Source organism: Sceloporus undulatus, chromosome 4, assembly GCF_019175285.1.
Source record: "Sceloporus undulatus isolate JIND9_A2432 ecotype Alabama chromosome 4, SceUnd_v1.1, whole genome shotgun sequence".
NCBI classification, from domain to species: domain Eukaryota; kingdom Metazoa; phylum Chordata; class Lepidosauria; order Squamata; family Phrynosomatidae; genus Sceloporus; species Sceloporus undulatus.
Window position 1 is genome coordinate 82,929,826 of NC_056525.1, and position 13,355 is coordinate 82,943,180.

General features: G+C 39.2%; 1 protein-coding gene across 1 annotated transcript; it reads left to right on the plus strand.

Moving 5' to 3' along the window:
• Nucleotides 1-6,984: 6,984 nt before the first annotated feature.
• Nucleotides 6,985-7,410, plus strand: LOC121928987 (MICOS complex subunit MIC13-like). The gene has a single exon (XM_042464311.1). It carries the CDS (start codon nucleotides 6,985-6,987, stop codon nucleotides 7,408-7,410), a length of 426 nt encoding a protein of 141 aa, XP_042320245.1.
• Nucleotides 7,411-13,355: the final 5,945 nt, after the last annotated feature.

Consider the following 13,355-nt stretch of genomic DNA (forward strand, 5'->3'; position numbering starts at 1 on the left):
CTATCTTTTCTTGTATTGTGTTTTGTTATCTTCATTGTTATCCATCATTCATTCTGCACTGAAATTTATTTGCATCTACTAATGAAAGTGACTTTAATGTATATTAACATTTATGGAAATCCAACAATAAAAGTTTTTTTAAAAATCATAACCAAACCAGAAGTAAATGGGCATTTGTGCTTCCTGCTTTCTCCCCCCCCCCCCATTTTACTGGTACAAATATCTGAGTTTTGGGTCCTTTGTGAATGCAATATAGCATCACCCAGATACATTCTGTAATTACATTACAGACTGGTGCACACACAAACCCAGCGGCCATATTATTTTATGGGCATAGATAGCATGAGTATACCCTTACAAATGTTAGAGAACATGCTTTTGTAGCAAAATGGCTAACAGAGCAGACCTCCTCCAGAATGCCTTCACTGACTGATCAAAAAGTGTTCCTTCACAATGAGAAGGCTGCCTGCCACAGTGTTGACTGCAAATAGATGGTGGAGCTGAACTTTTTCATAGACTAATTCCTTAAATCAATTTATTTCATTAGGACAGTATCTGATCAAGGGGGCATTAGCCCACAAAACCTTGTGTGCTATAAAGAGATGTGTCACATAAAAGCCAAACATTTTCCTCTGTTTTCCCAAATGGTTTAACAAGGTAGAGAAATTGAATCTACACCCCACCCCCTCCATCACCACAAACGCAATCGATTACAAGGAAAATAAAAAGTTGGATTGTATTGTAACACTTATTTTGACTCATCATTAAATTGATTTCCCCCCCACAAATCTATCAACTAAGTTTCTAAAAATTGAGCTAGAGAAATTGCATTCATGAATGCTATATAATCCCAGTCTTGTAAACCATTTGGAAAGACCAAAGGCATTGTGTCTTCCTTCAAAATCTGCCTCTAATTTCTGCAACTTTCAGAATTAATAAGGTTGACACTTTACATCAGGCCAGCATAACAGAACAATGTTTAGGATACACACCTATACTACAGCCATTTTTTTCTTGAGTCGTTTTGATAACCTCTCTTTTAATCCCTGAAGCAAAACTCATGTGACAATTCCAGAAGATGAGTACAAACCAAATGGCCCTTTACCTATAGCAAAAATGCAAAGACCAAGCTTCTGAGCTACTGTATAAAGATATCAGATATAACTGTTTTGTCAGGATATAGTATGGCCAGTTCATTCAAAAGGCTGAGAGTTGGGAAGCTGTGGGACTTCCAGTGTCAGACTACAACACCTATCAGTGTCAGCACAGATAAAAGTAACAGATTATGAGCATCATGGTTTTTTTAAATTAAACAGATATTCCAACTACACAAATTCCACATCAGATACCCCACACTTTTTTTTTTAAAAAAAAGCAACATAAATCTGCCATTGGCTGATTGACTAAAAGGGTGACCCAGTGGCACATGCACCACCAGAGTAAACCTCAATTCAGTGACACTTCCACAAGTACAAGAGCCGTTGCTGTTCTCTATCACCTCTGTGCTGCCAACATTAGTTTGTTGTTCTTGTATGCTTTCAAGTTGTTCCCAACTTATGGTGACCCTAAAGCAAACATATTATAGGCTTTTCTTGCTAAGATTTGTTCAGAGGAGGTTTGCCATTGCCTTTCCCTGAGGCTGAGAGCATGTCACTTGCCCAGTGGGTTTCATGGCCTAGCTGAGAATCAAACCCTGGTCTCCAGAGTTCTAGTCCAATGCTCAAACCACTATGCCATGCTGGCTCTGCCAAAATTGGTATCTTCCTAAAAATTGTCATTTCCTGTTTTCACCAAGATTGCTTGATAAGCACAAGTCAACAGAGACCTTCAAATTAGTAAATTTTACACCATCCAGTCAATAGTTAAACTGAAAAATAGGACGTTCTAGTCAAGAAATAAGATGTTTTAATATTGTTGGGGAGTTTGTTTTGAAAATGAGTGCTGATTTGTGCACATACTGTCCCTGTTATTTAAGTGCTTAATAAAAATTTAATAAACTTAATGTATCTAGTCTCTCTCCCATTGTTCCACCTGTACATTACCAGTTCTCCAGCTCACAGATTTTTTCCCTCAACTGCACATTTTTATCTCCTAATGCACAGCAAAATAAATGATTATGGGCACTGGAATTCAACCATTTCTGATAAACCATAGCACCTCCCCCCCACACACACACACACAGTATGGTTTGGCAGCTTTGGAAGGTCTTGTCACCCAGAGCTCTGCCCTTCCCATTCCAACAGAGTTCTGCTCAACTAATATTCCAAATGGAGTCTAGAACTGGACTCGCCCCTACAGTTATGTCAAATAGATGTGACAGCCAGGAGTGCTTGGTACCAACTTTGGTTGATACGCCAACTGCATCCTTACCTGAACCAAAAAGACCTTGAAGCAGTGATACACGCGCTAGTAATCTCTCGTTTAGATTTCTGATATGCCCACACATGGGGCTACTGTTGTACCAAGTTTGGAAGCTTCAGTTGGTTCAAAATGCGGCAGCCAGACTGGTCACTGGTACACCTAGGTCTGACCATGTAACACCAGTATTAAAATCTCTTCACTGACTGCTGATCAGCTTCCAGGTGCAGTACATGGTGTTGGTTATTACCTTTAAAGCCCTACATGGCTCAGGCTTGAGTTACTTGCGGGAGTGCCTCTCCCTACACAATCCACCCCGCACTCTCAAAACATTCGGGAAGAATTTACTAGAATATCATAAGTCCAGGTTAATGACAACTTTCCATAGAGCGTTCACTGCTAAGGCCCCTAAATTGTGGAAAAACCTACTGGAGGAGATCCATCTAATTACCACCTTAGATGCCTTTAAGAAGGCACTTAAGACGGATCTCTTCCTATGGGCTTACCCACCCGAACTTATATTCGAGATTATTAAAATTAAATGCTCCACTTTGGACTACGATTGTATGATTATTGGATGATTAGACGATGGTCTAGCTATTTTATTGTACTAATGTTAGCATTTTATTGACTATATTTTATACTGTATTGTATTATTTTATTGATGTAATCCTGCCTCGATCCGCAGGGAGAGGTGGGAAATATAAATAAAAATTATTATTATTATTATTATTAATCCTACTACCCACCTGTGCTACCCAGCCTTGCCAATGAAATCCTAATAGAAATTCCCACAAAACCAGAAATAATCCAGTCCATTTATATCAGCTACACTTAGTATCTCTATGCTGTCAGTGCAGAGAAAGCAAAAAAGCAAGGGAATTCAAACACAGTAAGTCTACAAGTATGGGTTGGATGCAGAAATGTGGCTAGGCTATGCTGTACCTTCAGCTCTTCTCAAGTCAAAAGTCTTCAACATTTTTACCAATCACTTAGATGATGGGGTAAAGTTTGCAGGTGACACAAAAACTGGGAAGAGTAGCTAGCACTAACTAACACATTGGAAGAGAGGACACAGAAATCAAAAGGACCTTGAACAACTAGAAAAGTGGGCTAAAACTAATAGTATTAAATTCAACAAAGAAAAATGCAAACTTCTACAGTTAGGCCACACACAAAAACACAAATGCACAGGTATAGAATGGGGAATACTTGGTTTAGCAGCAGTATATGTGAAAAAGACCTTGCATTTATTGTTGATCATAAGTTGAACATCATCTAATTGTTGCAAAGAAGGCAAATACTAGTTTAGCCTGCATTAACAGAACCACAGTTTCCAAGAAAATGGAATTAATAGTCTCACTGTATTCTGTGCTGGTCAGGGCGTATCTGGAATACTGCATTCAGCCCTTGGTGCCTAATTTTAAGAAGGATATAGACAAGTTGGAGAAGAAGGACGACAAGGATGATAAGTGGTATGGAGAACAAAACATATAAAGACTGAGGGAGCTGGGCATGTTCAGCCAGGTGAAGAGAAGACTGAGGGGTGACATGATTGCCCTCTTTAAATATCTAAAGTGGATGCAGGTTTATTCTCTCCTGTCCCAGAGGTCAATACCAGGTCTAATGGTTTTAAGTTACTGGGGGGTAGGTTTCTACTGATTGGATTCAATGGCCCATGGGACCTGTTCTGATTCTATGATTCTACAGTCAGCTCACCACATCGACAGATTCTGTACAGTATTAATGAATTAAATCATTCATGGCTTGAAAAACCAAACCCCAGTGCATACCAAGGGCCCACTATATGATCACACTATTAATAAATAGGGAGGAACTGGCTCTTCAGCAGAAGAGATCCATTGTCTCCTGGCAGCAAGTTAAAGTAGTGGAATGGTTTGTGTTGAGCAATGTTGTTCTAGGCACCATCATGGGTAGAGCTAGTTCCACCCTTATGGCTTAATAATTATTTTTTGCAGAGTGATTTATGTAAGCATGTGAATTAAAAATTGGATCTATTTCAGTTCAACTCATACAACCACTGAACATGGTGGAGGGAGAGGGGGCACAGGCAAATAACAGAGAAGTAATTTGTCTCAGTGCATCTCAAATGTTGGTCTTCCAGGTGTTTTGGACTTCAGCTCCCAGAAAACTGACCCAGTTTGGCCAGTGATGAGGGATTCTGGGAGAAGTCCAAAACACCCGGAAGAGCAAAGTTTGAGAACCATTGGTTTAGCTAACAGAAAGCTTCCCATTCAGATGTCAGTATCTCAACTTGTCCCAAGTTTACTAAAAAAGTTTTGTTACAAGACTGGGACAAAACATTCCTGTTTGGTCCTTTTTATACAACATCCTCAGAACACAGCATGGTAGCCTTTCTGAGTGACTGTTAAGTGCCATTTCACTTATTAATGCATGAGACAGGTACATCAAGTCAACTGGTGCTGTAAGTGTAATAAATGGGTTAAGAAGATGAAGAGGGGAACTATTAATAAAGATTGCAATAACTTCATCCTCCTAAGAAGAAATTACTAGTCTAAATGTATGAAAAAATGCTCTCATGTTCTATTGTGGTATACTTTTTATTATGAATTTCCTGTCTCCAGGCTTGTCTCCATTGGCTATGACAAACTGTGAACTATAATGAATCTGGAAAGCAGGAGCTACTCTATTAAGAAAAAGTAAATGAAACAATTAAATGAGGCAACCTCCTGTTTATTATCTTCTGAAGTAATTATCCTGGAGGGACTATCACAGAACTTCAAAATACGTATATGAGAACTAAACACTGGCTTCATAAATATAATTCCATTTTGCATCATCCTGACTTGCACATTTTCCTCACCGGATTAATGTGGCATTGTTTTACAATAATGCAACAAAAATTATCCTTCATCATTAAATAGGGCATAACACTGTTGTTGTTTTTTTAAAAAAATGTTCACCCACTCCACCAAAACCCTTTCTCTCTTGCCTCTTTCTTCCTCCCTTATGTTCTCATCTTATTCCTCCTTTTCCTTTAGTTGATTTCCACATGAATCCCAGGGTTTCAAAATTCATCTTCAACATTCCATTTTCTGGGACAGATAAGGAATCTATGCTTAAATGCTCTAAGGGAACCAGATGCCATCTGGTCTTGAAAGCTATGAAGGGTCAGATCTGTTTAGTACTGCAATGAGAGACCACCAACAAATACCAAGTGTTGTAGGCTATATTTCAAAGTGAGAAACTGGCAAAACCACAGCTGAATATTCCTTGCCTAAGAAAAACCTATGAAATTAATGGAGTCGCCATAAGTCTACAGGTGACTTGAAGGCACATATATACATATGGTATCCAGAAACGAACACAAGAAGACCACCTGGATGCAGAGAGATCAGCTCTTTCTGAACATTTCTTACTACTTGTGGTAACATATTTTAACCCTGGAATAAACTAAACTATCATACTCTAATCATGGACTAAAATAAGTTGTTTAGATCTTGTGACCGAAACACTGTAATTACTGAACCCTGTGGAACTAACAAGAGCAAGAAGTAGTTTTATATTAATCCAAGATAACTCAGCTTTGGGTTAAAAAAAATCAGCTAGGAAATGTAAAATATGTTGGCTCTTTAGTACTGTCTCTCAATTAATTAATAATTTAATAATATGTTAATTTGGAATTAAGCTGATGCTGAACTGCAACGTAAGTAACATGCTTGAGTTTAACTTTGTTTAACTAAGTTGATTATTTAAGTTAAAAAAAAATCAACCTGACTGGTAATTTACCTGAATTAGTTCCTATCTTTGAATGTTATATATACAGAATGCCAGTAAATGCAGGTGGTGATGGTGGTGTGAGCAGTAGTTCGGGAGAGGGAAATTTGGAGCAGAGAAGTAGGAATGGGGATGGGATTACAACCCTCGCCTTACTGTTATTTCAATCCAACCCCACTCCTAGGGATCCAACGATGTTAAAATGTTCACAAGCATTAAGTATGCCGTTGTGCATACTCAAGAGGAACTGACTTTCATAAACTCAGTGGGATTTACTTAAAAGTAAAATGCATCGTATCACATGCAGCACTTACATCATCCCTTTAACAAAGACCACTGTTATCATTCCTACATTATAGATGAACCAAGCTGAGAGAATAATGGCTTACCTAAGGCTACATAGTGAGTACATAACTGGGGGAAAGATGTGAACTGGGAATTTCTGGCTGCCTGCTCACATTCTTAGACATTACACTACACTAAACCAAAACGTTCTGTAGGCTCAGTTCCAGACTTGTTCCAGTAAACAAAACCAAAAGTTTGATTTACCAGCAGACCAAAAGTTTGATTTACCAGCAGTCAGTGCAGCAATCCTGAAAAATCTATTTAAAACATGTCAGCCACCACCCATGTCTATTCCTACCTATAATATGTCTAGCAGGAAAAACCTATTACAGCTGGCATTTAAGTTGCCTGAGAAAAATAATAATGAAGCTAAAAATGCTCTGGCCACTACATTCTGTTATCATATCATCACATCTGTCTCTCAAGAAATGGAAAAAAGTAATCAGGCATGATTATGGAGCTTCCATGTTTTTGTCTGTTAGTCTGCACAGTATCTAATCTTTTTCACTTTCACAAAGTACAATGAGAGAGACAGACGCCGGTGCTTGTGGCCGAAAAATCAGTGCAGCTGGTGCCGAGTTGCCCTTGGAGTGGCGAAGGCATGGTTTGATCATGGCGTTGCTTGTCTTTCCGCTGATTAAGTTCCTGGTCAAAAGAGGCTTAGCTGGAGGCACCGTCTATGTGGTCTATGACCAAGATCTGCTAAGCAGAGACAAGGAAGGAGCCTGTGCCCCCCAGAAAACCCAACAAGCCCTCCCTCTGGCACTGGATGAATGGATGAAATATTTCGGATGGCATCTTCCAGCCATTCCCAAAACCGAATTTTCTCTCTGCAATGCCGGGAATTCAGGGGTCCGGACAGTCATAGGCGCTTACTCCGTGGCTCTCACCCAGGCCAATGAGTATACCCAGCATGGTTGGAAATATGTGAAGTATCTTGTCAAGTGAAACCAGCAGTTCTCTTGTTGCTGAAAGGCCAGCTTTCCTGCACCAACTGCTAGAGAATGGCCCTGCGACTGGGAAAGGGCATGAATTTAAAAAAAAAAAAAATGATAGAGACAGACAAACAGATTGACGGCATCCTTGTTTGTTGCTGGAGGGGAGGCAGGCAAGGCTAGAGCCGCTGCGGATATTGGGGTTGCTGCTGCTTAGGCCTCAGGGCCAAGTCTGCCCAGGACTTCTTAGGCTGACCCGCCTGGCCGTGTGTAGTGGGCCAGCCCTGGACCTTGCTTGGCACCCTTTGGAGTGCCCTTGGAGGGCATGACTAATAATAATAACAACAATATTTATCTTTATTCTGCTTCTTCACAAAGGAATCAAAGCGGATTCCAACAGTATAAATAAAACATCAAACAATTAAAAATTACAATTTAAAAACCCCCAAACCCCAACCCTCCCCCCAATCATAAAAATAACTAGCAAAATTTAAATTATACCATTAAGTTACAATATCATACACACAGCCTAAATGTATTTACATGCACATTACTTCATTTGGTTAAAATGAAAATTTGATGTTGTTAAAAGAAAATTTTAAAAGAATAGAAGCATTTAAAAATTTAAATTAAAAAAATAATTTAATTTAAACATCTTCCCCTCCCACTGAGCCTTGCCACACTCTCACTATCTCTTCAGAGTTTTAAATGGATGCAAGTGAACACCACAGCCCGTTTCTGCCAAAAGGCAAATGTTTGAGGAATAGTGGTGTCACCCCACCTTAAGGTATCACCTGGTGTGGTTCCTACTCCCCGCACCTCTCCAGTTATGCCCCTGCTTTGCTGAGATATTCTGCCCACCCACTCCCACACTGAGGTCTGGATATCACTCTGTCCTGCACCTGAAGAAGTGGGTTTATATCCACTAAAGTGGATGCTCAAATAAAAACTGGTTTGTCTTAAAGATGCTGCTACATTCTGTTTTTCCCTCTCCCTCCTTTCCTCCTTTTTATGTTGCAAGAGACTAATACAATTCCTTTTTTGAAATCTACCGAACAAACTTCGTATGGAGCTTCATACTCAACACAATTTGAGAAAACAAGCTGTAAGAAGAAGGTATATTTGTTACTGGAACACACGAAACAGCCCTCTCCTGGGCAATAGGTGCTTCCCATGAAAAAGACACACTACAGATCTATTTACCAAGTGTAGCACAGTGACCCCTTCTGGCCAACAAAAGATGTATTCAGCAACATTGTAGTTTGCTAGACAGTCTTTGTTCCATGCAGCAAAAGAATAGTATGCTTATCAGGTATGCTAACTAAAAAGGTGTCATACATTTATACAAGATCATTTAACAACAGAATCCACAGCATTGGCAATGCCCATCTTTAAATGGTTTAAGATTGTGCTCCCGCAGTTTAGTGAGTGAATTCAGATTAACTGGTTTGGCTGTGGAATTTCCAGCACTAGACAATTTAGATTTAGAATATATCGCTGACATTCAAATTGTGTAAAATATGAGCCATAGTGTCTGATGTAAAAATATTTGTTAGTGAAGAATAACCCTTTTTTTATTTTTTTTTATTTTTTGCTAAGCCAATATATTTGGGCTTTTTAATTGTATTTTTTATGAGAGACACTGAATTCTTATTACTGAAAGTCTATTTATTAAGCAATAATCAATAAAACTGCAATCAAAACTTCATGGTTCTTACCTGTCTGAAATTTTAGGAACACAGGTGAAGATATGAAACATGCTTCTTTGTTGTGTAATAAGAGCTGACTTTTAAAAAAACAGAAAAAAGTATTCTGAAGAAATAGATTTTTAAAAGTGAAATGGATACTTTTGTGTTTGCCCATTATTTTAATGACAACGGTGCAGTCTGATTAAAAAGGAGAATCGCTTTCAGTTAAGCAGCCTCTGAATCAAACTTCCAAATAGAAGAGACGGGGAGTGGGGAGCTTTTGGCTTTCCAGATGTTTCTCCACACAGTCTTCCACCATGACCATGCTGGCTGGAGATCCTGGAAGTTGAAAACCAAATTATCTGGAAGGCCTAATATTTCCCATTCTGCTCTAGACTAATAATAAAACATAAATGGCACCCCCTCAATCAACTTTTATGTACAGTGATACTATCTCACAAACAACACAGAAAGGACAGATGCTGAAGGGTCCATCCTAGTTCCTTTTGTAGGACTATACCCTAAAAAGGATAGGTCAGACTTAGGAAAAAAATAAATACAGAGATAAACAGAATTTGCATGTATGTGGAGAGATCTTGCAGCACCTTTGAGACTAACTGAAAGAAAGAACTGAAACTGAAAGAAAGAAATTGGTAGCATGAGCTTTCGTAGACTTCGGTCTACTTCCTCAAATGCATCTGAGAAAGTAGACTGAAGTCTATGAAAGCTCATGCTACCAATTTCTTTCTTTCAGTTAGTCTCAAAGGTGCTACAAGATTTCTCCACATACTGATTCTACAGACTAACACGGCTATATCTTAGAATTTACATGTATTCCTCAAGAGACATGGTCCAGTCTACTAAAGGATGTCAAAGCAGACCATCCCAGAGAGCAGGTCTTATGCCTGTTGAAAAAGAGTGACCTTCCTCAAACTGTTCTTAGGCTACAAATCCTGTTTTTCATCATCATTGGCCATACTTGCCAGGACTGATGGAAGCCGGAGTCCAGGAACTGTCAGAGGGCAACATGTCCACCTATAATGCTGTAGAACCTTGTGCAGGACTGGCTTAGCAAAATCCATTTTAGCTAAATCATGTCTTCATAGCTTGTAAACAGAAGCTCCATTCACAGAATACAGCAGAAGTGGATGCTCTTGTGAGCCAAGGGCACTGGAGCTACAAAATGAAAGGACAGACTAATGCATACTCTAATAGATGGCCCAAGCAGAGATTCAAATCCACATGGAGTGAAGATATAAAATGAACAGACTGTCTGGTTGTGGACATATAAAACTTTATGAGCCTATAGACTTCTGTTTAACACTGCTATTTTTGAGTGAATGGGCAGAAACAGGAAGCAGCCAAAACAATGTTGTGGTCAGTCAAAGGCTGATTAAGTCCCATGACCATACTGTCATTATGAAAAGTATGAAAATGCTTCTCTGTTGAAAACATCCCTATTTCAAGGTTGTGACATATCAGTCAATATCATGAGAAGCACCCTAAAGTAGAAGTCTTCAAAGTCACAGTAGTGTTACACAAAAAGGTGTGGGTGCCACAGGGACGTAGCTAGGATTTTAGGAAAGGGGGGGGGGCTTCAGACTAAGTGCCACCATTATAATGGGGCTTGGGTGCGGTGGCACAGCAGCATGCACCATTAATTTTTCGAATGGAAGGGGGGGTCCGGACCCCAAGAACCCCCCCCTTGGCTACGTCCCTGGGTACCACTAACAATGACAGTATCTTTGTGGGAATTTATTAGCTCACTAGGAGGCCTGTGAGTGGTTGGGTAACTTTACGGGGATCTTTACACCTATGTATACCAACACTAACTGCTGAGAGACTCCGATTTTAATAAATAAAAAAGTTTTATTTAGAAATATGCAAGGGTATGGGCAAACATGCAAATCCAATGCATTTATTTGTGCATTTATTTATTATGTGATTTATATCTTGTCTTTATCCCAAAATGGGATTCAAGGCATTTTAAGAACCATGCAGAGCTAACATAAAGAAAGATGTAAAAGGTTGGATAGAGAGAAATTGGCAGTTAGAGATGGTTCCATGGAAGATGGAGCAGGGCTCATATTGAGATTATCACATAGAGGAGGCAAGCATTCTTCTCCCATTGCTAAACTGTGTTAATCGTACGATCGGGGAGAAGAGTATCACACCTGCATGCTTATCCTGTTCTTCTCCTGTCTGTAAACAGTAATGGACCTGTCATTTGGTATTCATAGGAGTTTCCCATATGATAATTTCCTGAGTCTGAGGGAGACACAGTGAGTGAGAGAGACTCTCTGTGCACACATGACAGTAGAGCTGGGGCTGATATTTATATCAGATTTCCTAGCTTGGAGGGGTGATTGGTACCACTCTACAGTGTAACAAAGACCTGATAATCCTCCAAGGAAATCAACAGTGGGATTCCAGGATGTCTTTAACTATGGAGTAACAAAACATTGATTGGATTTGAGACAACCCCTGGATGATTGGAGAGGAAGAGGTGAATAAGGACACAGCCTGGGATGAGAAGGAAATATGGTCTTTTAACTACTTTGTGATGGGACTCAGTCTCTACTGTGGAAAACCTAGATAGCACTAAATAATGGTTAAATGGGTTTGCTGACCACTCCATCCTCCCCTAGGTTTTTCACATGTCTTCAGGATAGCATGCCTTTCCCACGTGAAACTTCCTTGGGTTCCAAAGATCATTGGGACCTCTTAAAAGCATGCTTGACTCTAGATATCAAAATATGAAACACGATATTCAGTGTGGAGGGTGGAGGGTATGCTAACAGTACCCACTTAAGAACTCAAAACGGAGTCCATGTAATGGCTGAAACACCACAAAGGAACACTAAGTATTGTTGGGAATGGATATGAGAAGATATGGCTGTGGCAATGGCTATGTTGATTTGAATATATTTCATATTTATTATATAGGCAAAATGGAGGAAGGACAAGTTAATTGCTCTCTGTTTTAAGAAGGTGATGCTTCTTGAAGCATTTACATACTAAAAGACAGTGGCTTTGGATCATCCTATCTTTTCAGGCCTACTTCAGTGGTCACTGTGATGCAGGAACATTAAAAAGAAAAAGAGCCTATGAACCTTGAGGGGGATCTCACTGAAATCTCATTTCCATTCTCCATTATCGGGTGTTGCTAAAATTTAAATTTAGCTTGTAAATTAGTACAAGGGGCTTGTTGTTCAAGTATAAATACCAACATTAACACATTTACTATTGATACTAATAGCGAGACTACAGTGATACAATCTGCATTACTGGAAAGTGTTAGGTATCATTTTACAAGGTCTGTGGATGCTCTGTGACCCCCCTGCCTGTTTTATGTTAGACCATGAAGGTATCCATGCTTGCTTTTATTTTATTTTTTCGCCAACCAGAGATATTCACTGACCTGCTTCAGTTCCAGAAGATTCCAACTGACTAGTTTCTGTAGTTTAAATCTGGAAAAGGAACATGGTGTCCATTGTTGTTTTTCCTGATATTTGAGTTCTCTAACAGCCCTTTGATAAAGTATTGAATAAATTAACATTGTTGCTGTAGCCTTTCCTCACCTAAACTGATACAGGAGGAAGCCACAAGTCACGTTTATAATTTCATCCATCCAGCATCCTAAAAGATGATAAACTGTCTGCTTTCTGAAGCTCCCCACAATCCTATACACAATCCTATACTGAAAACGTTTGTTTTTCCTTTCTTAGTAAATCACTCATGAACATTGCTTCTGGTGGTTCTCTAGCCAAGTCCAAGATTACAAAGATGTTGGCAAAATGACTGTTAACTTGTCACCAACTCAGTTCCTGAGTCAAATACTACGATGAGCAACCTCAATAAAGTGCACCTGTACTGCAGTTATCAGATTCATGCTATGGCTTCATTACAAAGGACAATGGGATTTAGAGTTTGTGGAGGTAAATAATTATTTACCAGTGGTACTCAAACAGAATTAAAACTTATTTAATCCTTCACTTTTGGTTTCTAACATTCCCTTAATGCCTTCTAAATATGTCACTACATTACAAATCCTAAGATTTCTTAGAATGGAGCTGTGGCAATGTTAAGAAATTGATGTAAATGCATACTGCTAACATAGCTTAAGGCTTTCCTTTTTTTGTACCACTGTACTAGGAAGGCGCAGCTGAGGTAATGCTTATTTAGTTGATTTTTAAAAACTTCTCCAGTCCTAGGCCAAGTGATTTGCATCTCTAACAAAATATGGAAGATGCCCAAGTCTTTAAGGTCA

Coding starts and splice junctions, on each gene's coding strand:
- LOC121928987 (XM_042464311.1), top strand. CDS start 6,985: ATGAGAGAGACAGACGCCGGTGCTTGTGGCCGAAAAATCAGTGCAGCT.